This window comes from Sebastes fasciatus, chromosome 14 (genome assembly GCF_043250625.1).
Source record: "Sebastes fasciatus isolate fSebFas1 chromosome 14, fSebFas1.pri, whole genome shotgun sequence".
Classification (NCBI taxonomy): domain Eukaryota; kingdom Metazoa; phylum Chordata; class Actinopteri; order Perciformes; family Sebastidae; genus Sebastes; species Sebastes fasciatus.
In genome coordinates, this window is record NC_133808.1 from 28,684,853 (window position 1) to 28,711,060 (window position 26,208).

General features: G+C 42.1%; 1 protein-coding gene across 1 annotated transcript in view; it reads left to right on the plus strand.

Annotated features, from left to right (window-relative positions):
• Positions 1-1,734: 1,734 nt before the first annotated feature.
• Positions 1,735-26,208, plus strand: part of LOC141781837 (SH3 domain-binding protein 4) — a 41,759-nt gene continuing 17,285 nt past the window's right edge. Inside the window, exons 1-3 of the mRNA XM_074657715.1 lie at positions 1,735-1,895; positions 22,284-22,511; positions 23,758-26,105. Coding sequence (XP_074513816.1) covers positions 22,388-22,511; positions 23,758-26,105 — 2,472 coding nt within the window. The 5' untranslated portion in view covers positions 1,735-1,895; positions 22,284-22,387. The remainder of the gene's footprint in view (positions 1,896-22,283; positions 22,512-23,757; positions 26,106-26,208) is intronic.

Sequence of the window (26,208 nt, forward strand, 5' to 3'; positions counted from 1 at the left end):
ATCCTTTACTTAAGTAAAAGTACCTATACATTAATGTAAAAATACTCCATTACAAGTTTAAGTCCTACATTCAAAATCCCATTTAAGAAAAAGTACAGAAGTATTATCAATAAATGTATTGAAAGTATCAAAAGTAAAATTACTCCTTCTGCAGCAAACTTGGCCATGTGGCTGATTTATTATTATATATTAGATAGTTAATACTAATACTAATAATGATGCATCGATGTTAGAGCAGCATTTTACTGTTGTAGCTGCTCCAGGTGGAGCTACTTTTAACTACTTTATATACAGTTAGCTAGTTTAGTCCAATGTGTATTAGTCCTTTGTTAGAAAAATCAAAGGGGCCACATGGGTATGTGGTATACAAAGGTGAGAGAATCCAGTATTCATGCATTATTCATTTTGTGTTTCTTATGATTTATGTCTCCACAAACAAACAAGCAAATGAAAGAACAAAGAAGTCATGGCCATCGCTGCCTCTCTTGCTCTGGTAAAAAAACGTAGGCGCACCAAGCTGCATGCTGGTCCTATACCTGCTTACCTACATATATAACTGCAGGTATCCCAATGTTACCCAATTCACAAACAAAAACATTTTCTATCATAAAGAGGGCATGTCTGTAAAGGGGAGACTCCTGGGTACCCATAGAACCCATTTTCATTCACATATCTTGAGGTCAGAGGTCAAGGGACCCCTTTGAAAATGGCCATGCAAGTTTTTCCTCGCCAAAACTTCAGTGTAAGTTTGAAGCGTTATTTAATATTCCTTTGTGAGAAGCTAGTGCGACATGAGTGGTACCAATGGATTCATTATGATACCAGTATCTTCACTCTAGTAATAATATAAGCACAATTTAGACAAAACATTAAATAAAACAACAACAAAATAATTAGAAGATACAGATGTGACAAACACAAAAAAAATAATAAGACATACAAAATCATGAGTTCATACTCCAAGCAGAGCATGAAAAACATTTAAAGGTCCCATATTGTAAAAAGTGAGATTTTCATGTCTGTTATATTATAAAGCAGGTTTAAGTGCGATATAAATACTGTTAAACTATCAAAACGCTCAATATACGGAGAAATACACACAGCCCGTATTTCGAAATTGTGCGTTTGAAACAAGCCGTTAGGATTTCTGTCCATTTGTGATGTCACAAATATACAATATTTAGACCATTACACGGTTTTAAACGTAAACATACTAAAAGTGTCCCAGTTTATCTCCTGTTTCAGTGTATACGAATAACATCAGCTGACAGGAAGTGAACATGGACCCAAACTGTTGCCTAGCAACGCAATTCCGTTGAAATGCACTAAAACTGAGCGTTTCAGACAGAGGGTGAATACAGGTATATTCAGGCAGACAGTATGAGGAAAATAAAGTTTTTTTTTTAACATTACAGCATGTAAACATGTTCTAGTAGAAACACAAAATACAAGTAGGAACCTGAAAATTAGCACGATATGGGACCTTTAAGTTTAAACACAAAGTATTATTATTGTGCAGGCTTCTTGTTGTAGTTTTTTGGGGGGAGCTGTTTCCTTGTTTGAGGGTCTTTTTCTCCACAAATCCTTTAACACCACTCCCTTATAATAAAACAAATGCTACTGTTTATAAACTATACATCTGAGCAGTTTGAACCAGTGACATCATGTCCTCATGGAGATGTGTCCTCGCTGAGGCCCCTCCCTGTCCCGGTGACATCAGCCGGAGCTCTGCTGCTTTCCTCCAGGAGAGGAGGAGAGAGAGACCTTGGTGGATCCGCTCTCACACACATCCAGCTCCGCCACCTTCACCACCACCACCGGGAGAGCTCGACGAGGAAAACTGAGCCTCGCTTTTTGTTTTTCATGGGACTAAAACCAGACTTCTCCTCTGCCAGGTAAGCTCACATTATCTCCTCGTCTTTATTCTTCTTCTGTGTATGTTTCTGAGAGTTCTCGGTGTGAGAATAAACATGTTTGAGCTTCTCCAGCTGGAGGATTTCATCAAGAACGAGCTGCAACTTTTCACTAAAGCTAAAGTGGAGCAGATTTATGTGGATATTTAGGTGAGAAAACAACAATTAATCGACTATAAACTGCTCAGCTTTTGGATTTTCCGACTGTCTTCTAAAGTGCTGAATGTTTCCAGACTTTTATTAATCTCCATGTCTTCTTTTTTTCCCCTCTCGTCGTTTCTTGGACCGTTTTTTAAGCCTCTCTTTGTAACTGGATGTTAAAACTACAGTAGCGACTGTTTGTTACATTAATGTCATCAAAAGTGTTTTTTTAAATACATTGTTTCAAGTTTAAAGGTAAAAAACTAAAGGCTAAATTGCACAGCTGTAATAGATGTGAGATAATCAGCTGTATAGCTGCGTTATAAGCTGGTTAATGCTGCAGACATGCTGCACACGGTGCACTGTGGGTGACACTGGTTGCCATGGTGGCATTAACCAGCTAAAACCACTAAAACTGAGGATTTTTTTGACTTCATCATCTTTATCATCTTACTGGCTTCATGTTTTTGCATGAAACCCGGATCACAGAGGTTTTCAGACTGCCCATGAAGACCCATGTCAGTCTCAACTGTGCATGGGAGGCAGCAGTCAAAAATAAATACATAGAAGAAGAAGAGGAGGAGGAGGGATGGAAATTAGAGCTGAGATGATAGTTAATTAACAGAAATTAATTGGCAACATTTTTGATAGTTTTTTGAATGCAAAATTACAGAAAATATCTGGTTTCAGCTCCTCAAATGTGAATATGTGCTGCTTTTATTAGATTTGTATGATATTATATGAAATATATTTGAGTTTTTGGACATTTGAAGACATCACCCTGGACTCTGGGAAACTTTTCTGGGCATTTTTCACAGTTTTCTGATATTTTATGGATTAATTTAATCACAGAAATAATCTGTAGATTAATGGATAATAAATTAAAATGATAAAAAGTTGATTTTAGGTTCTAATATGTCAACAAAAGAATAAAAAAATATATATTTTTGTCAAGTGTCCCTCAGCTTGGGTTATTAAAGAGCTGTGACAACAACATCTACTGAGGTTTTATATTTTATTACAGTAAAGCAATAGGCTAAATTTAACCGTCAAAGATGAAAAATAACATTGCATTGCAAAACTATAAAAAAAACACAACAATAATATGAGAAGTATTGAAGAAAATATTTAATTTAAGGTGAGGCATGTTTATTTGTGTTGTACCTTAAATAGCTAACTCAAGGTACTTTACATGAGGCAAAGAGATGCATCAGAATAATATAAAAAATTCAATGAAGATGAAAATAAAAATGTTTAAAATAGATTAAATAGAAAAAATTTAAATATACATACAGTTTTGATTCATTTATAGTAAGAAAATTATTAAAAATTAAGAAAAGAAAACATAATAACGGACTGCTGATATATCCGTCAGGCTCCACTTAATGACTAATAATAATGACTTAGTGTGTTTATAATCGTTTTAACCCATGGTTAGGTGTAATTGAAGTATTTTGGGGACTACTTCTTTGCCGAGAGCAGTGACTTTCTGGAGTCTCTGGTTGCCTGGCAACCTCACTATGACAACAAGACTCCAGTTGTTGCTGCTCCTCGGCCAAGAAATAGTCCCACTCCCACACATAACCTCCTGTAAAATGGCTAATTGTTTTTGTACGCATTAAACTAATGAGATGCAACATTTAGAGATGCTCGGAGGCGGGTTTTTGTTACCTTTGGACAGAGCCAGGCTAGCTGTTTCCCCCTGTTTCCAGTCTTTATGCTAAGCTAAGCTAACCAGCTGCTGGCTGCAGCTTCATATCGAACGGACAGATATGAGAGTGATATTGATCTTTGCAAGAAAGCGAATAAGTGTCTCTTCCAACTTGTCAAACTATTCCTGGTAAACTGGTACCATGAAGCATCATCTTAAATCATAATTTGGATTTATGTTGTCATAATTGTGAAGTTGAAAATGAGAATATTTGTTTCTCATCTTTTCTAATTCTTCTTCCTGCCGTGCGTTTCTCCGCAGTAGTGGGCAGAAAAGCTGTTAACATGCTGAGGTCGAGTCTTGATTTGTTCTTTTTATTCTCTAAGCCGACCTGCTGCTCTCCACACATACCGCGTTAAGTGGTTTAGTCAATATCTCACAGCAACATGCTGGGTCTGCTCCTATCTTCAGGCTCCTTTTAAAGGAAAACTGTGAGGGTTATTTTTTTTAATAATCTTGACTCATGTCATAGTTTTGACCATCATTTCCATTGCTGAGAGTTCCTGCTTTGTTTGAGTCTTTCTGCCCTTTGACCAAATACTGAATTCATATTTGTAGCCGTGCTGGATGCTGGTAGTCTTATTCGGTCCACCACTTTGGTCCGGACTGAAATAAATATTAGATCGATTGTCATGAAATTTGGTTCCTCTCCTCAGGATGAACTGTAATAACATTGGTGATCCTCCTGACTTTTCATTTAGCCACTTAATTTGTTCTTTGGAATGATGTACAGAACTACAAGTTAAAGGAGGGATTTCCTCCAAACAGCTCTCATTATGGCGACTGAACAGGCAGCTAACGGTGCTAACAGCACGAACAGTGTTTACCTGGGCGGGAGGACCGGAGGGTGGGCGCTACGCTTACGCGACGACGCTGTTTGTCGGGACAGCGTTATCAGCGGCAACCACTGGATGAGCACAGTGCGGAGCGACAGCTGTTAGCCAGTGGGGCACACACACACCGGTGCTGTGTTTCAAATCGGATACTTCCGTTTGCACACTTCCATGTAGTACACTGTGCACACTACTTGCATTGTTCGTGAATTTCGACAGGGTTTGCCATTTCAATTGCAAGCGCTGCAGCTTCCTCGACCGGCATTTTCACAAGTTTGAAATAGGATGGTGGCCCCTTCTCTTCCGCTACGTAGCAAAGATGGCGACCGTTGAGGGTGAAAAGTGTCCAGCGTTCTACACTCAATGTTTTGACCGTTTTGAGAACAAACATCCGGGTACTTAGAGTCCACTGCATTTTGCCGTACTACTCAGTGTGAACGCACTTATGCACTCAAAATAGCGTAGTGTAACTACGGAAGTACGCAAATTGAGACGCAGCATTTGACTGACATGCACCAACATGCACATAGTTTGTAAAATAAAGTAATATTCTTTGAAGTTTGTTTAGAAAAGTTTGCTTTGTGCTATGACACATAACGATGTTATATAACTTTAACAGTGTCTGTGATATCTGTCATTCATATTTTTATATTATACTGAATTAAATGGAAACCGATGGTCGTCTGGAGGAATGCAGATTTCCAAAAATACAAAAAAAGTAAAAGTAAAAGTGTTTGTGATTTGTAGTAGTCCAAACTAATATTAGTCTAATATAAGTGTATCCAAGTTAGTTGGATATGTAAAGAGGATGTGAAACCTTCTGCTGCGGCACAAACAACACGGCAGATAAACTGGGTGATTTCCCAGCATGATAAACAACAGTAGTCAGTTCCTCGTAGATTTGATTTTACTCATAACCACAGACTGTTATTGACTCTTGATGTAATCTTCATTTTGAATGATACATGTCTCAGTGTCTCACGCTGCTCCAGCAGCAGCAGTCAGTGAAATATGTTTCCAGAGCGCTGCACTAGACAGTTTGACCGTGACTCATTCTAGTCTACATGTCCACATACAAGAAGCCAAAGTACGACTGAACACAAACACTGAGTGCTGAGGAACGCCGAGAGGAGGAATGGTGGATATAAAATAAGAGAAAAACCTTAATGTAGGCGTTTTCATGCTTGTTATATCTAATGATTCATTTATATTTTAATTAAAAAACAATTACACGAGCAATGATTACATATGCGGGGTTTCATATATACATTTAATCATGTAGCTTGAAATAATTAATGGCACCACAGACTAAATAGGCTTTGTGATGGCCTAGATTGATTAAATGCTGCTGCCTCCTATTATGTTCTAACTGTGGTATACATTAGACGAGTCCTACAGTATCCACAGACTGGCTTTTCTGTCTTTTTCCCCCAGAGCTTTCAGTCACATCTCACAGTCTTCCTCTGAAGGCTCCAGCTTCATATTTAAAGAACAGATATGAGAGCAGTATTAATCTTCTCATCTGACTCCAGGCAAGAAAGCAAATAACTATTCCTTTAAGAAACAGGTTCAACTGAAAGGATAAGGGTGTGTTATTCTATATTTTTCTTGCTATCCAAAAATCCCATGAAAAGACCTAACATCTCTTCCTAATTGGGCGCGATACGAACGAGCGAGCGAACATCAAAATTGTTTCAGTTTTTCCCAATTAAGATGTCGCCCTAGCTCTATTTTATGCAAAATTTTGGGCACCTCCAACCTATTTTCACCGATCAAAATCGACGCTGACAGTCAATCAATATCTCTCTCTCTGCGTAATAGATAGTGACATCGCTCGTAGTATATCTGGATAGTTTTTTGCGCTCAATTCAGCAGAGTTCGCTCAGTCACTGCATGTTAGGAAGAGGTGTAACACCAACAACACAACACCGTCTCTCAATACTTTCTGACTTCCTGTCTGTCGCTGTCAGCTCCAAGCCCATTGGTTCCTACTAGGGTGTCATGATATACCGGTATTGGCGATACCCTTGATATTTAAAAATGAAATACTGATATCATGTTAATAATACATGTATGATGGTGACAGGCTCTCTCTCCACCTCCCTCGCATTTTGAGTCTGATTCATTTACCAAAAAAGAGACAAAGCGCACAATAAATAACGTTAAAGATTAATTTGACTGATATTATTACATTTTCTATAGATATAGCAATAATATCGTTATCAATAGTTATTTTGGCCACGATAATCGTGTAGTGAAAATCTGATATTGTGACAGCCCATTGGGTCCTACTGAAGATCTTTAAAAACACAAATATCTAGTTTCATTGTTAATAAGGCTCAGTAATTTTCCCAAAACAGCTGGTCACTGTAGTGTTTATTAAAGAAAACCAAGGAGGAAATAGTGCATTTGTTGGGGACTATTTTCAGCAGCGTATTAATCCGTATTTGGTGCTCTAGTGAGTATTAGTGCAGCAGGACGGTGTATGTAGTATTGAGTCAAAAATGTGTTCATGGTAATGTCATCCAGTGCAACAGTGTGACTCATTGATGTTGTTTTTAATATTTTTTATACAACAGTGGAGCTCTGTGACACAGAGGAAGAAGATATATCCGGCTTTGATACACACAAAATACTTGTTAGTAGATGTATTCACTGTTGGTTTTGGGTGTTTTCATGGGATTTGCTGACAATAAATCCCTTCAAATAAAAAAGGTTCTGCCTTAAAGGCTCTAAGAAATTTCAGAATTTAAGTTTTCCAGTGCCCAAACATCCTTAGCAACAGCACCTTCAACAGCAACTTTCTTGATTAAAGAGTTTTGTATAGATCTTATCTTGTCCATCATTACTTGCAATATCTGTTGCTTCACACTCGGAGATCATATCTAGTTTTCCCTTTAGCAGATTGCTCTCTTTCTCAGTCCAGGTTGCACTCCCTTCTTTCAGACATGTCTAATAACCACTCTATAAACACTCCCTCAATACCATCATGGTTGATTGCAATGTAGATTTGATTCACAGTAATGATGATAATGTTGTAACTGTAACTGCAGGTCTTTGAGAAGTTTGACTTCAGCTCATTAATCTGTTTGTGGAAAATAGTTTCTAGACGTTTTTCTGAGCAAAACCTACTTCATCCCCTGAATCGTTGAGGACCCGATGTTGGGTTACAGCTTGTCCTGAATAGACTCCATTGTTTCAATGAATGCATGTGATTCCAGATAAGCGCCTCCTCCCCTCTAGGGGTGAACGTGCGTCTTCTGGTGTCGCTGAAGCTCAGTTCCAGCTGATTACGGCACAAGTTACGACACGGAGGGCACGGCTGTAGTTGGCATCAGACGGGCAGCTGGTACCCCCCCCACCACCACCCCCCTCGTCCCGACCTCAGCCCAGGGCCACCCTTGTCAGCTTTACTTGTCAGGGACTGAAGCCAGCCATTTATACCAGGCGTGAGTCATCCTGGTGCTCGGTCTTTCCTCACCGCCCCCTTCCTTCACGCTCGGCATGAGCTAGAGCTCAGAATGAGTTCACTGCTGCCTTATCACTTTTGTTTTGCATCTGTTTTTGAACTGATTGCTCCGTGACGAGGAGCACTGATGACAATGTGAATGTTTCTCTGCTAGCTGAGCTGTATGCCAGTCAGTCTGTTGGTTTGGTCCAGAGTAGTAGTTTGAGGTTTCTGGCACAACTTCACATATTTGCAAGGTGCATGGAGAAGGAGAAGCAGTCTTAACGGGTCAAAACTGCAGTTGTAGTTTTATGAACAACTTTATTGCAGATGGAAATTTGAATGGATAGACTGTATATAAGAAGTCGACGTAGTCACCGTGACATCACCCATTGGTTTGTGAGCTGACGTTTTGAAGCCTCGAGTCCGAGAAGTGACACAAGAGGGTGGAGCTAAGTACAACCGAACGCTGAATTAGACGTTTTCAGGCGACCAAAAAAGATTATGATTAACTTTCATGAACTGAAAACAAACTGTGAAAGGGTTAAAGTTGTAAGACGAAAACACGGACAACTCCCAGATCGGACAACGCCGTGGTAGCGACCTGTCAATCACAAGGTAGCCCCGCCCTAAAGCATCCCTTGCTTTATGGTCTGTTTGACTCTAAATTTGACCATAATTTACTAAATGAACATTGCGCTGTATTGAAGAAGACTTGAAACTAGAAGTGGACTCGCCACCAAAATCTAGTGGATTGTTCACTGTGCCACACCCCAACCCTCCAAAAAATTTCTTTCAAATCCATCGCGGACTTTTGGAGTTATCCTCTAGACGGACAAACCAACAAACTAGGAGGTAACTAGCAATTCAGACCATAAACTCATGTTTACAATGTTTACTGAGGTAATAAATCAAGTGAGAAGTAGGCTCATTTTCTCACAGACTTCTATACAATCAGACTTCTTTTTGCAACCAGAGGAGTCGCCCCCTGCTGGCTATTAGAAAGAATGCAAGTTTAAGGCACTTCCACGTTGGCTTCACTTTTCAGAAACAGATGTTGCCCACTGGTGTGTGTATGTAAGTGTGTCTTACCTTGGAGTTGCACCTATAAATCGCTTCTCTTAACGGCACAAACAGCACTATTTTTTCATTGTCGTATTTTAATCACTGAACAAATCGGAGCTGTGGGTGGTGATTCAGAGGTCTGGGACCAGGCTACTCTGACTGGTGCCTCCTTCAGGACTAATGTCACTTTCCTGTTAAAGAACAGCAGAGTATCACTCATCCATTAGTTCTGTTGTCTGGTGTGTCTGCTAGCATGACTGCTGAGTGTAGACTATAGTCTTGTTGAAGAAAGCAAAGGGAGTGTGTGTGTGTGTGTGTGTGTGGATGGGTGATGGGGCAGGGGGACAGGAGTGTTAGTGTAATGCCATTGTTGTCAGGTTCGTGACAAGACTGGCAACAACCAGAGCAGCCCAATGAATTTCCAAATAAAAAGCTCACAATGACAGTTTAACATGATCTCTAACCTCCTCTTTGTCGTCAAAAGAATGACACGTTTTTCCTTTTCTGCTCGTCCTTCACTTGAATAATGCATGATTTCATTTGGAGCTCGGCATTCCTCACATTCCTCCCCACTTTATCCCTGCAGCCATTCCACCTTGGTATGTTTATATTGTCGAGTAAAGGAATGAATGATGGCTGCAGCCGCTGCAGCTCTGACAGAATCACATATACAATACATTTCTGGTTGCAGAAGAAGAAGACAAAACTGCAGAATATCTAGTATAAAAATGTGTAAATATGTATTTAAGCAAATGTTCACTCTGACTGACAGAGCCAGAGGTGTTTGCAGCCCAAACATGCAGTTTATTGCCCCTGGTCAGCAGCAGAGGACTCTGAGGAGAGCGTGCGTAGTCAACAAACAGTGAGTCTTACAAATAAAAAACAAAAGGCATTTGAAATTCTTAGTGGGTTTATCTCAGATCAGACAGTTGGTCCTCCGGCTGTATGGACCTCAGGCCATCAGGAGTTCTGGCTGCAGCCTCCTGACAAAGTGTGGAATAATGAATGTGGTTTCTAAAGACGAGCTCAGCTGGGATATGATTCGTCCACTCTCTGAAGCTGGCGGATCACTACAGGGTTAGCAGGGTTTGTTTTTTTATTCATATTACAGAAATTTCCAGGAACTACTGAGCTACAGAAACTGAGGGGCTGAAAGTCCCATTTCTTATGGCTGTTTCCATTTCCACCACATCTCACGACCTGTAGACGGGTGATGGATTAAAGATGACGGCATTTGAGTCGCAGTTGAGTAAACAACAATAATGCAGTCATCCTGTTGTATTTACTGTTGCATGTAACTGATGTCTGAATGAATAGTTTAAATAGCTTAAAAGTAGACTGAAACTTCCAGAGCACCTTGAGGTGATGTATTTATTCTTTAGAAAGTAACTGCAGTGAGAAGAAATAGCACATTTTTGATTTGTTGTCGTCGTTCCCTCGCTTTGTTGTCTTGATTGCCGCTCTCGCTCCTTTACTTAAGCTCTCTCTTTTTAGACTCTTTGAGAAGCCGACAGCTTGTTTTAAATGTCAGTAAACATCCATCCCGTCGTTTGTTATAAAATTGGTTCTATAGTAGCACCCATTGCTGAGTCCTCTCTCTAGGCTCCATGGTGGAGATGAAGTCGTGTTGCTCAACAGTGTGTTTGAGTTTCTTCACTGGCCTTTGCTCTTTCAAAACGAAAATGCGGGGAACAGTTCTTTCTTTACGTTTTCAGGGGTGTGTGTCGGTGGTTTCACTCACCTGCGCCAGTGCGCTCCTCTATCGGCAAATTTTCACCAGATCCAGTGACGGAGGGCGTCTCAACGCTTTCCATTCATTTCCTATGGGAAGCAGAGGAGAAGCAGCCGCCCAGTGCGTGGTGGGAGTGTTGTGGCGAGTTGGAGGAAGTCTGTATTTGCATAAAGTTGAAAAATCTCAACTTTATGCAAAATAGCTCGTCCAGCGTGACGCGTCCGGCTCACGAAACTTGAACCATGCTGTCAAACTAGGCGAGTGGAGCAGCACGTCCCCTTAGTGTCCTCGCCGGACATGGTGGACATGTAGCGCTGGCTTTAACATTATAGACATGACAACTGACTATTTGTGGAACAATTTAGCCACAAATTCACAGACATATACTCGCTTTTGACTGAGTCTTGTTTTACTATTGGTTCTGTAGTAGCACAAGTTCTAGTTCTAGTACACAAGCTGTAGCAGTGACTTTTTGTTTCTTCGATGATTCAGTGGGAAATTTCAGCAGTGAGCACACATGTGTACTCTGCAGCGTGGCTCCGCCTGGCTCCAGGACAGGAGATACTGGAGCTTTGTTTCCCAACACTTAAGGCGGCCTCAGCAGTGTTGACTCAGTATGAGACTCTCACTGAGCGGCTTGCCTGAGAACACGGCATCTGGGCTTCTCTCATTATCTGATGAATTCACAAGCTAATTCAAGGTCTGCGAGCCAACACACGTCAGCTGATAAATCCTCCCTCGCTGGGGACGGAACCAGACGACTCTGCATGTTTCCAAATGAGAGGCAGTGAACTTCTGTTCGGTCCGTATGTGGTTAGAAAACAATGAGATAATGAGAGTTTGCTTGTTTTCATTTGTAAATCTTAAACAGATTAACAGAAAACAAACAGATATTAATCTCTGAATGTTGCAGCAGCTCACCTTAAGCCTTTTTTTTTTATCTGCTATGTTTAATTATTAAAAGTTAATTACATGCATTTTTAGAAAGTAACAGTTTTGTAACCCGTGGTTCAGCTAAGTCGTGCCTCCCTCTGCTGTCCTGATCGACACTAGTTGTATGATATTAGGTGTGTCTATAGAAATATTCTGCTGCTGTGGTTTGTGTTGTTGTTCTCAGAGTATTATGTAAAGAGCTGGTTAAAGATGCCCTGTGGAGTTTTCTTGGAAACAAACAGTTCTGTTGTTTACTCAGTGTCTCTCACTAGAATACTTAGCGTGTAGCCTTGTTTTTTTTACATTTTATACTCAACCACCTGAGTCCCGTCGCAGTGCATGGGGGCGCTAGTCACTATTAGCTTAAGCCTATGGCATTTTACACTGCATAAATTACCCTATCGCCTAGCAGACATTTTTTTTTTTATAGCTCTAACGCGTGGATAACGTCAGCCGTGTCTCTTTCATCCTTTTATCCAAGGTGCTTGGGATGGCGATGATGATGAAGTTGCGATAATTTAGCGGTAAGCCTCACTGACTAAACTCATTCAAAACAAAGATAAATGGATTTCCGGCACCGTAAATCCTTCACAGTAGCTTTACTGCTCGTTATCTATTACGATGTTGTGACGTCCTCGGACGGAAAAGGTGAAGCAGGTAAAATAGTCCGTGGGACAAATCGTAAAGCTCTACGTGGCCCTGCACTAAAATGATTAACTTCTCCTTCATAAATTTACCGTAATCTGATATTTTAGGGAAGAAAGAAAAGATATCTGCTGACTGTGATTGGTTGTTCCTCGTCACATGAGATGTAGTGCATGTTGCTGCGTTCCAGAAGTTGAACTACTTTTATCTCAGAGGGCAGTCTTTGCGCTCTGAAAAATAAGCGCTTCGGAACGTGTGTGCGCCGCGATGGCCGCTTTTGAGTGTGCCTACCGTGTGTCTACATTGACAACAATAAATTTGAGGGCGCAAAAGACGCAGCATGTGAGTGACCCCTTACTTGATTTAAGTTACTGGATTCCCAACATTGTTGAAACAGAGCAGCTACAGTAATACTGGTTGTGAGAGCGACAACATCTCTCTGCTCTCACAAATTAGGTAAATAAAATATGCCATCTTTATCTACGCCATCATAGTAGATTCTGACTTATAGTTCATTGTCAAATGTCACCCGTTGATAACCTCACCACAAAACTAAACTGGTGTATCATTATTGTTCAGACTCTATCATGCTTTTCATCCCGACAGCCTTTTATTCACCTTGTGACACGAGCAGCGGTAGGAAGGTCCGCCTTGTTTCGTTACTGAAGGTGAGACTATTCTGTGCAGTTGCTGTGTGAACGCTCTTCTATTCACTGTGATAGAGAACGGAGGTCACAGTGAGCAGATGGTTTGCAGTGCACAAGTCCACTGTACCATACGATACAGGTCATACCAGAACAAGAAGAGCTGTAGCAGCACCATTGTATTGAAATGAGCAAGCGTGGGTCTTATTGTTCATGAATTTCACTTTTTATTTATTTCCTCTTTAAAAAGTTACATAGTCTGTTTACAATAATAATCTGTGCTCTGTGTTGCAAGCTGCATGCAGAACTAAAATGACAACTCACTTACAGTTTGACCTGAACGGCTTCAGCAGCATTCAGACTGGAGTATCAGGTCATGCTTAGAAGGCAGTTTTCATTTTATTCTTTAAGTTTCATCACTTCCTGTGTGGAGATGATGTCCTACCAGTGTCCATACAACATGAAATCTGATATCTCTTCTGTCGTTGAGTCTTAAGCATCCTTCTGGACTGTGAGTGAGCAGATGAGAACAATGAAGGCGGTGCTTTGAAGGAAATGTAGCAGGCAGGGAGAGAGAGAGAGAGCAAAGATGTGGCCGCCTCTCATCACAAAGGCATTTCCTCCTCGGCCACTTCCTGCTCAGGAGCAGTCGTCCTTAAACTCACAGCGGAGACTCGGCCCGTACGGAGGGGTGATATGGAGCCTGTCGTTTGGGCATCGCGATGCTTTTATTGCTGCGGAGTGAACGTTGTTGTGTCTTTGACCTTGTACAGTGGCCAGTTTTATAGCTCGGGCCTCATTAATGTTCTTCCTCTGCAGTCGTCTCTCCTATACAGATACACCCTGAGTATATCGTCTGATTAATGTAAGCAACAGCAGGAACGGAACATGATGAGTAAGCTTTCTATTTAAAGTCACAATCCGTGATCCAGACGTCATCGAAACAGGAACCTGATGGATGTCAGTTTCTGTTTTGGTCCTGGAGCATGTCCATGCTCTTGAAGGAGTTCAGGGGTTCCTTATTATGCTACGTTTGCGCTATATGGAGGACAAAAGCAATAAAACAGCCAAGCGTGTCCAGCTGCATTGTCGTTGAAGTGTTGCTGAAGTGCTCTTTGACGTAGTTATGTCGTTAAATAGCACTGGGAACTGGCATTATTTTAGATGGAACGGAACAGGGTGAATAAAAAACACATGATTGACGTGTCATTGGATGTGACTAAGGTTGTCACGGTGAGGACATTTTCCCACCGGATAATAAACTTGTGACAACACAGGTGTTACTGATACACCGGACATTTTACAAGAAACGATGAAGGTCAATATGTGTAGAGCGCTTTGATCCTTAACGTCGGATGGCGGAGTGTCTGGTTTCTTTGGTTGCAGGTGTCCACCCATCGCTGCTCTGCCGTGCACATAGGCTTTGACCACTCCGTCCTCCGTCCACAATGATTACGTTATTAACGTTACGGTTCCCTTATAGCATAAGGTTTAACTCTGAAATATTGACAAATTAGCGCTTTTACTTTTCGCTTTGACACTTAATCCTACAACATCGTCTCGTCTGTCAACTCTCTCTCGTCCCGTGTGTGAAATCTGACTCCTGCTTTACGGAGCAGACACTTTCACTTTCAGTTTGTAGCGTCCGTCGTCCGACTATGTATTGATAACAAGGCGCTGATACACGAAAATTAACTATTTTGAACCCTTTATTTCTATAAATAAAAGCAAAACGACGGTGTGGGCGGTGGGCAAGTTATGTAAACTGTGTGCGCCTGACCGCTGTATAACACCGACTACCACAGCAAGCCTTGTTGAGACCAGCTCAACTTTGATTTGCAGCGCGTTACGCCCGTCACGCAGTGACAAGTGTCGGGTGTCAGTTTGTAGCTTCACATCACCGGCTTTCATTGAAAATGACTTGTAGCCTGTTGCTTTGTCCCTCGTAGTGTGAACACAGCTTCAGTATTTACTCGGTTGTGCTTCTTTCTGACTGTCAGGACTAAAAACATTTAGGCTGGTGCATGTGAAAACAAGTTGTTGTGTTTGGTATTTATAGGTTTTAATCATCTTCAGGTCTGTTAACAGCTCTTCCGACATCTTTAAAGCATAAAAACTAAAGATACATTTCATAGCCAGGGACCATAGGGAGGACCCATAATTTATAAACCTCTGATCTGTTTTCTCAGAAGAAGGTGAGCACCTGCTGAGCCCTATCAGCTGATCAAAGACGCTATGTGTTTATATCCAGCCCACAGGAAGTGAACTGCTGAATAAAAAGGAGTGGGATGGTGGACAGCTTCACAGAGCACTTCCTCTGTGGGGACCGTGAAGGAGAGGCTGAGACGGGGCTGCTCTCTCACGGCCGCTGCAGTGAATTCAAGTGTTGAAATCTGTGCCTCAGCAGGGTCAACGCGCCGCCGCTCCCCGCTGCCCGGCAGTGACCACCTCGCTGCCCAGACAGGAAATGAGAGCAGAGGTCGGGGAAGGGCAGACGTGATAATAATTTTATATTCATAGCTTTGGTTTGCGTTTGGGAGAGTCCTATCGGTCTGCAGCAGCAGCGAACACAGCAGAGCCTCCCTCCTCCTCCTCTTCCTCCTCCTGCTGCAGACAGTTTGAAGGACAGACCAGCAGGCAGCCTGAGGCGTCAGAGCTTCAACGGGACTGACAGTGGATCTGTACGGTTAAACTTCTCTGCAGAGAAGGGCAACAAACAAAAGATATATGACCAAATTATCCTCTCGCAGCCTGCAGAGCAGACCACTGCACCACAGTTTACTGGACGATCTGGAGCCTGTTAAATGTTCTATGTAAATAATTTAGCCTTTTACTGCTTCTTTATCCAACCGTAAAGATGCATTTGGTGGGTTTAAAGTCAAATTGCAAACAGTAGTTAAAGAGCTAGGGTTAAACTAGTCATTCTTTGGACCATAAATAACAGATATGGTCATGGAAATATGAAGAGTTGATAAAAAATATCTGCCTGTACTGAAACCTGGACGGATTTTCTTAGTGTAGTTGAAGCCATATGTTGTTTACATCGCATAAAAAATTGAAAGTAGGGCTGTCAATCGGTTAAAACATTTTATCGCGATTAATTGCAAAATAATGACACATTTTTCTCATCTTTGGGAGATTTGTCAAGTATTTAATGCTCTTATCAACATGGGAGTGGACAAATATGCTTCTTTGTGCAAATGCATGCATATATTTATTATTGGAAATAAATTAACAACACAAAACAATGACAGATATTGTCCAGAAACCCTCACAGGTACTGCATTTAGCATGAAATCAAATCATAACATGGCAAACTGCAGCCCAAAAGGCAACAACAGCTGTCAGTGTGTCAGTGTGCTGACTTGACTATGACTTGCCCCCAAAATGCATGTGATTATCATAAAGTGGGCATGTCTGTAAAGGGGAGACTCGTGGGTACCCATAGAACCCATTTACATTCACATATCTGGAGGTCAGAGGTCAAGGGACCCCTTTGAAAATGACCATGCCAGTTTTTCAATGCCGAAATTTAGCGTAAGTTTGTGGCGTTATTTAGCCTCCATGGTTGGCAACCCATTTCTTAGGTTTTCTAGTTTCATATGATGCCAGTCTCTTCACTCTAGCTTTAAAACTGAGCCCGCGCAACCTAAAAATCAGCAAGTTGCGTTAATGCGTTAAAGAAATTAGTGGCATTAAAACAAATTTGCGTTATTGCGTTATTATCGCTTTATTATCGTGTTAGTTTGACAGCTCTAATTGAAACCTAAGAAGTTTTTTACGGCTGCACCATTCCATCACATAGAAATATTCTAGATGTATTGTGCATCCTTTTAGACAAATTTCCCCAAAATTCAACCTGACATATATAATATCTTTGGAAATGCCAATTTCATCTATCTGCAAAAAAGAAAAATGTATGCATTGGTTTAGTGAAGCTAGTGTCCTCAGAGACTCATCCAGTTGAACCGTCTCCATGATCAGGCTCCAGGTCTACACATAAAATCTTATATAACAGATAAAATACTGATTGCTTCTGACTTTTTAGTGCCTCCCAATGAGGTTCCACCCGCACATCCTCAAAGACTCAAACACCAACAATAGAATATAAACAATTAGATCTTGTTTCTGTGTCGTCGAGGTTCTGAGGAAAGTACCGGCATTAGAGCCAAGGACTTTCCATCTCGACTCAATCCCCCTGACGAGACACATGAAACAGTGTTAGCTGTTAATACCCCACATAATGAAAGTCTGTGTGGAAGGCCGAGCGGTGAAACTCTGCAGAAATGTTATTAGAGGGGTCCAGGGGGAGAGGTTTTGACACGCCGTTAGCAGAGAAGCTGGCTGAGCCTCATTATGGCCTCTCCAAGCGCCTTATTACCAGGCAACATGTGGTGATTTGCATGACAGAGTTTTTTGTTGTTGTGCCGTCTCAGATTTACATGCCAACAGTCCCCACCCACCATTGTTCTGTGGTGGGAGTTAAACAGTGCTGTGTGGTCAGGGCGAGGTTTATATAGCTGCTGCTGCTGCAGACCACCCAGAGTTTACATCTGACCCGACCTCACTCCCTACCTCTCACACACCTCCCCCCCACTTCAAAGAGATGAGATCCAGATGTCATGCTGTCGAGGAAGCAGAGCGCGCTAACATTAGTGTGGAATTAACCGTCCAGAGTGACAGAACTTCCCTCAGAGTCTGACTAACGTGGATGATTGAATGTGATGCTGATATATTTGGATCAAAGCTGCAGATAGCTGAATACACTGCTGGATCAAACCATTAGTACCTTTTATACGGGCTAGTGCTGTTCAAAGTGCTTTACAGGTGACTGAACATCTATTAGGACAGTAGAAATAACTGTGTGACTACTGAACAGGAAAAAGTCAAAATGCAGGAGATTCAGTTGTGAATAAGAATGACATTAAAAACGGTACAACTGATGAAAAACAATAAAAACAAAAAACAATAAAAAATGAAATAAGAGTCATAAAACATTTAAGGAAAGCCAAGGTAAAGTGGTAGGTTTTAAATTTATGAATAAAGCTGTCAACGTTGAGTCACTCCAACGGCTCAGAGCATAAAAGTTAAAATCCGCAGCACCAAATGTTTTTGTTCTGCACTTTGGAACAACTAAAGGGATCGTGTCGTGCCTTCAAATGGGGTCCATATGAACGCCCCCTCATGTTGTATTCACGACCTCGGAAGTGGAAAGTTTCTGAAATTTCCGAGTTCATGGAAATTGGGATCACTTGTGACGTGTTTTTTCATGTTGACAGAAATGGTGTAAGTTATGGAAGTTATTTTTTCGGTGCATAATAAGTTAATATATTGTAATTTTAGCCGTATATTGTTTTTCTTCGTAATTTTATGATATGTTTGAGGAAAATGTTGATATTCCTAACGGCCTCGTCTTTCTCCTCTCATTATACCTGTTACCCGCTTGTTAGCTTGCTAAATTGTTAGCCTCTGTGGCTTCTAGACGCCGACAGTAACGTTAATATTACCGTTGCTTAGCAGCGGTGTTCTCATGACTTAACCACTTGAACGCCAAGCATATCGTGTACACGATTTCCCATGTTGTAAACACAAGCTCACAAGTTTCATTTTAAGAATTGATTTATCGCCCAGCTGCCCCCGAAGCATCATTGATTCAGATCACCAGTTGAGTCAAACCTCATCTTGTCTGTTGAATCGTTGTCTTTTAGCTGCGTCATTGTACACAGAGATAACAGGATAACAGCATGGATATAATCTTCTAAAAACCTGTCTCAAGATCACCTCACTACTAAACTAACTGAAATGGGAATAAAGAAGGGAAGAAGGGAATATTCGTCCTGAACTGGTGACTCTGAATCTCTCATTGTAACTGTGTTCTCCTCAAGAGAGACAGATTTCACGGCAATCCATCCAATAGTTGTTGAGATGTTTCAGCCTGGCCCAAAGAGGTGAACCAACAGACCAACATTAACATCCCTAGAGGAGCATATTTATCACATTGTGCTTAGATTTATACATTCAGACAATTGAACTTTGTGAAAAGATAACATGATAAGATCACATCATCAGAATACAATAGGACTCTTTCATATGAGACATTTTAACACGTCACAGTAGGAAAAACACAGGTGTAAATAATAGAATTAATGGTGATTGGATTCCCTTCAGCTGCTTCAGGTCCTGGTGTTTTATATTTGAATAGAACAGAGCCATTGTTAATGAGATCAACACTGTTAACACCTGTGCTCTTCCTAATATGATGAGTCGAAATGTCTGCTGTGATAAAGGCCTGTTTGCCTACGAGTGTGAGGCGAACAGGTCTTTATCACAGCAGATATTTTGACCCAGTGAGAGTGCTTGTTATCCTCTAATAACATTTTGAAATGAAATATTAGGGTTGTCAAAGTTAATGCGATAATGCGACCAACAATGTCAGACTGTACTAGCTTGTCAGGAAGGAGGCTAAATAACACTCAAAACTTACTCTAGATTTTGGCGAGGAAAAACTGGTGTGGCTATTTTCAAAGAGTTCCCCTGACCTTTGACCTCAAGATATGTGCATGAAAATAGGATCTTTATGTTTTTTTATGCTAAATGCAGTACCTGTGAGGGTTTCTGGACAATATTTGTCATTGTTATGTGTTGTTAATTGATTTCCAATAATAAATATATACATACATATATTTGCATAAAGCAGCATATCTGCCCACTCCCATGTTGATAAGAGTATTAAATACTTGACAAATCTCCCTTTAAGGTACATTTTGAGCAGATAAAAAAATGTGTTTCATTTGCGACTAATCGCGATTAAATATTTGAATCAATTGAAAGCCCTATGAAATATGTAACATTGGTATATATAAAATATTAACACCAAGATATTGGGTAATATAAAAATATAAAATGGTCTTAATTGGGTGGAGTAGTTGTTGCCTTTATTGGCAGAACGGTTCCAGCTTATAGTCTCGTGCTGTAGAAGTGTGTCAGTAGTAAACTATCTTCAGCGTCTTCCTCTCTCTGTAGCATGTCGTCCCCGAGCTGACACTCTTATGAATTATGGATTGAAGTTAAAAGCTTGATGTCTCTCAAACCGCCGTGTTCCACTGACCCACATCTGCTGTTTGCACTTTTTCAGCCCTTTATTTTTTTATTTCCGTTATTGTGTTTACATAGTTAACAGTGGTTTGAATATGTTAGTATAATGCCATGTAACAGTAGCAGTTCAAGCTAAACTGGGAGGGACTGGAAGAGCAGACACAGTGTAACTGTTAGGAATGACACAACACGACTGGCTGAGGTATGAAGTCAGTGTTTATCTTCTCCCTCTTCATCCCCTTCAGGGTTTAATTTTCTCTACAATCTCCAGAATATGCTACATATCTGCAGTGAACTGAAAACAGCAACCAGAATGATTCTAGGGTGACAGGAAAGCCTAAGAGAAGAGCAGGGTTACTGCAGGACATTGCCCATTTTATTACAATTGTATGTCGAGCACCAAACATTTTCACACCAGCGTTTAAAACAGAGACAAAGCAAATATGTGAGATTTGTTTTGCATCGAGTTTTACTTTGTGAATTTACACTGTTGAGTTGCAGCATTGACTTTCATGTAGGGCGTTTTCATATTCGGTCCACGGTACGATTTATTGCCCCCCTCTGTCCACTCCCCCTAAAGTTGTTTGGTATCCGAGTACACTTGCGTCATCATCCATGTGTATTTCTTTATGTTGAGATCAGCTGTTCTAGTGGCGGAGCATCGTAAAACACTTCATTCAAACTCAACAGAAACAAAAATCCAATTCCAAAAACTCTGGTTTGGTCGAAATGAACTCTTATTTCACAGAGTTTGATGTGAAAATATGCCGGCTCTACACTCTATTTAGCCCCTGCTCTCTCTCTCTTTCTGCTCGCTGAGCAGCTGAGCGGCTCCAAACCACCTTTCCAAGTGGACTCCAGTACGGTCCGACGAACCGTGCCCGAGTACGGTACGGAGCGCTCGCACTAATAAATCAAACTGGACTTTGATGTCAAACGTACTCGGATCCGGGCCCTGTTCCCTGACGTGAAAGCCTCCTTAATCTCTTCTGTCTAAGTATAAACTGCTCAACAACAGAGGAATGCTTTGCAGACAGTTAAGAGACAAGGAGTCACTGGTACAAAATGTGTCTTTTGAATAAACTGTGTGAACTTATTGTTCCGTTTGTGACAAATGGTGAACAATCCTGTTGACAAAATGCCAGGAGGGAGTAAACAGCATCAACTAGCCCTGGGAGGAGTCCCTATGTAACCAAGCCTCTAGAACCACATATTTCACCAAGACATGCAGATGCATTTTCATATCTGGCAGTCTGTTTTTCCTATTATGTTGGATAACTACTTTCAGATTGAATAATGACATTAATTAGGGCTGTCCTCGACCAAAGAAATTCTTAGTCGACTAATCGATTCGTTCATTTAATTGACAGATCTGTGAAATTGACTTTCTCCACAAAGTATCACACAGAAGCACCACTTTAAATCCTAAGTTTCTTTGAAATAAGTCATTCAGCATGAATAAAGCATAACAAAACAACTAATTGACGAAAGAAATCTTAGTCGACCGAGACCAAAACAACCGATTAGTCGGCTAATCGACTAAGAGGAGGCAGCCCCAAATATTAAATGAAGATTTTGAAATATTTATTTTCACTTATCAGTGTGTTAAAGATCATACAAATCATGTAAGGGCTAAATTGCTATGAATAAATAATCTGATATTTGAACATTAATCAGACATTTATAGAGTCAGTCAGCCGAATGAATTTGTTATTCTGTTTCTATTGATTCTTTTTAACTCGCCTGTTGGTCTGAATCTGTACAAGGAGATTCAAACTCCTCAGAGGAGGCTGGAGGATCAAAGTTATATCGAAGAACTTCTCATATTTATGCACATCCACTTTATAGTGGCGTTTATTGCTTAGTTTATGTTGATTTGTAGCGCGCTGAAAGCTCATAAGCAGAAAACCCCAAAACAACATTAAAAGTGGGTTGAATATCTCAGTTACAGCGTGACGAGCATGATCATCATCAACAAGACAGATTTCAAAAGAGGAGAGGACGGAGAGTTCTGGATGTTTCACGCAGAACGCTGTCGTCTGAAGTAATAAACAACAAGCAAAGAAACACTAATTTGTTTTATTAAACATGTTATATAATCCAATCTGTTCTGTGTCTTTCAGAGATCATGGGAGGCTGTTGACATCCGACTTGGCCACAAGCAACATTAATTAATACATTAGAGTAGCCCGAACACACCGGCTGGTGCACAGTGACGGGTCCGACCATGGCCGCCCATCGAATCAGAGCCACCACCACCAACAACACCTCTCTCCCACGCTGCAAGTCCGAGGGGACGCTCATCGATCTCAGTGATGGAGTGTCAGAAGCCAGTCTCAATGACGTCAAAGGTCAGCTGCTCAAACTGAAAAAAAATGCAATTAAAGGTGCAGTGTGTAGGATTTAGGGGGATCTATTAGCAGAAATAGAACATAATATTCATATAACTATGTTTTCATTAGTGTATAATCACAAGAAACTAAGAATTGTTGTGTTTTCGTTAGCTGAGAATGGGCCTCTTCATGGAGTCCGCCATGTTTCTACAGTAGCCCCGAATGGACAAACCAAACACTGGCTCTAGAGAGAGACATTCACGTTTTTACGTAACGTGACGGCCACCGTAGTTCTCCGACGCGCTTGGAAAGGGAGGTGTGAGCAGAGGGGTAGTCAGCTGGTTGCGATCTCCAACCTCACCACTAGATGCCACTAAATCCTACAAGCTGGACCTTTAACAGGAAGAGTCTGTAGTTTTAATGACATTCGAACTGGGGGATACATTGAATCAATTTGGTTCTTTTTATTTGTGTGTAAAATGTTTAATTCATGGGAATCAAGTTACTACAATGTGAACAAAATGTCAGTCAAAGTAGTTAGATAGACTGTTATGACTGTAGATGGCTGACAGGGACAGACTTAGAAAAAACTCTGCACACATCTGTCCTCTTTGTTTGTGTTCGTTGATGAGATATTGAGCCATTAAAGAGATGAAACTGAACAGTAAGTAAGTTCTTCTTTGTTCAGTCCATTCCCTTCGAGAAACACAAACAGCAGGAGCAGATGAATTAGTGAACAGACTTTCAGTTTTCTCCCCCGTCTGAGCTGAAACTGATTAAGCGGATGTCTGTGCTCTACTTAGTTGAAGCATCTGGTAGTGACAGTCCGTAGCTGCGTGGGATAGCCTGGATATTTTAAAAGATGCATGTGGTTTTGTTATTCTTATTAACTGTTTTGCACATGCAGGCCTTTGAAATCAATCATGTTTTTGTTCTTTTAGTATTTGTGCAAGAAATAAAATATCTATTAAACCCCCATGTCTAGGATTTGAAAAGTTCTGACTGGGCACTTCCCTGTGGCAGTATTAAAAATAAGACAGTGTGGTTAGACAGCAGTGCATGCCGATACGCCCCCTCACCTCATGGATCTGATCCAGGGACACTGAAATGAATTGGCTTAAAGCAACTCATAGACTGCCCCTAGGTTTTACCATCAGAAAAACGTGAAAGATGCTATTATCTAACACATTGCAACTCATATAAAACTCTGATGTTTGGGCCATATCATCCACCTCTACCTGACATTGTTTTTTTTTTTTTCCAGTGCCTTCTCCCAGTGCCTTACGACTGGACGCGACTGCCTCCTTCGGCGCTGCCAGGGAAGTCGTTGCCATCAAGGACTACTGCCCATCCAGCTTCACCACCCTCAAGTTCTCTAAAGGGGACCGCCTCTACGTTCTGGACTCGACAGGGGCAGAGTGGTGGTACGCCCACAACAACACGGAGATGGGTTACATCCCTGCAGCTTATGTGGAGCCCATCAACTACAGGGACTCGTCCTTCAGCGACAGCGGGATGATCGACACTGTTGGCGACTGTAACGAAGAGGCAGCCAAAGAAATGGACCTTCTAGGAGAGTGGTCGGGGGTGATTCTGAAACCAACCACCTTCCAAAACGGAAATCCTTTTGCAACAACCCATACCTCTACAAACCCCTTCCTAAGCAGGGGTCCTCAGAGCTCACTTGATCAGAACAGTAACGAGAAATCAGTTGACCTCCTTCTGTTTGATACGCTCGCTCCATCAGTGCCCAACTCCACCAGCAGCACCGCCATCAATGGTTTTGGCAGTGGCGTTTTTAACCCTCTTAGTCCCCCAATGGGGCAAACGTTGCGCAGGGACAACCCCTTTTTTAGAAGCAAACGTTCCTACAGTTTGTCTGAGCTGTCCATCCTGCAGGCTCAGTCCGACCCCCCTCAGGCCTCCTCTAGTTTCTTCGGGGGCCTGAAAGCACCGGCGCCAGAGCAGTTCCAGAGCAGGGAGGACTTCCGGACAGCGTGGCTCACCCACCGCAAGCTAGCCCGGTCGTGCCACGACTTGGACTCGCTGGGTCAGAACCCAGGCTGGGGTCAAACGCAGCCGGTGGAGACCAACATCGTCTGTCGACTGGACAGCTCAGGAGGGGCCGTCCAGCTTCCGGACACCAACATCAGCATCCACATCCCCGAAGGCCACGTGGCCCCGGGGGACACCCAGCAGATCTCGATCAAAGCTCTGCTCGACCCCCCGCTGGAGCTGAACAACGACCGCTGCACCACCGTCAGCCCCGTGGTGGAGATCAAACTCAGCAACATGGAGACCAAAACCACCATCACCCTGGACATGAAGGTGTCTGTCGTGGTGAAAATGGAGAGCAGGGAGACGACAGAAGTCTTGTGTGTCAGGAGTGATTGTAAAGAGGGACCGTACACTCCCATTCCTCAGGCGTACATGTACGGGGACACAGTCCAGGTGTGCCTGGATAACCTGGAACCGTGCATGTATGTGTGTGTTGTGGCTCAATCCCAGTCCCTATCTCCAGACACCACAGTGTGGGAGCATGTGGTTAAAAAGATCACCTTAGGAGTATATGGTCCCAAACATATTCACCCGTCCTTCAAGACAGTCGTGGCTATGTTTGGCCACGACTGTGCCCCGAAGTCATTATTGGTGAGTGAGGTGGGCAAACAGTCACAGGCTGCTCCATCAGTGGTGCTGCAGCTCTGGGGTAAGCACCAGTTTGTCCTGTCCAAACCCCAGGACCTCCGCGTCGGAGTTTACTCCAACATGGCCAACTACGAGGTAAAGGCTGGCGACCAGGCCAGAGTGGTGCGGGGCTTCCAGGTTAAACTAGGCAAAGTCAGCCGGCTCGTCTACATCATTGCCTCGCGCAACGGGGAAGATGTTTCCGATTTCACCTTAAGGATCCAGGTCAAAGACGACCAAGATTGTATACTGGCTCAGTTTTGTGTCCAGACACCGACACCTCCACCCAAAGCACACCCAAAGACATCAGTGCAACGGCGCTTCCTGAAGAAGAAGGAAGTGGGCAAGATAGTCTTGTCTCCTCTCGCCATTGCCACCAAGTACCCTGCTTTTCAGGACAGGAGAATAAATAACCTGAAGTTTGGAAAATTAATCAAAACTGTCATCCGGCAAACGAAAAATCTGTACTTGCTCGAGTACAAAAAAGGAGACTTTGTAGCTCTGTTGAGCGAGGAGAGGATCAAGCTGAAGGGTCAGCTGTGGACAAAGGAATGGTACATTGGATATTATCAGGGCAAAATGGGATTTGTTCATGCAAAGAATGTGCTGGTGGTTGGCAAAGTTAAGCCCATTTACTTCAGCGGGCCCGACCTCGCGACTTCATCGTTACTGGAGCAGATACTGAAGCCCTGCAAATTCCTCACATACATCTACGCCTCCGTAAGAACTATACTGATGGAGAACATCGGCAACTGGCGGGCGTTCGCGGACGCCCTCGGATACGTCAACCTGCCGCTGACCCATTTCTGCCGCGCGGAGCTGGACAGCGAGCCCGAGAGGGTGGCATCGGTGCTGGAGAAGCTGAAGGAGGACTGCAACAATGCAGAGAGCAAAGAGCGAAAGTCCTTCCAGAAAGAACTCCTGACAGTAAGTTACAACCTTGGCATCCTCCCCTGTCGCTGTGACTAAGCACTTTCTCCGAGTCATTGATTTGAGAATATGCAAATCGTCCTTTCCTGTTTTAAATTTC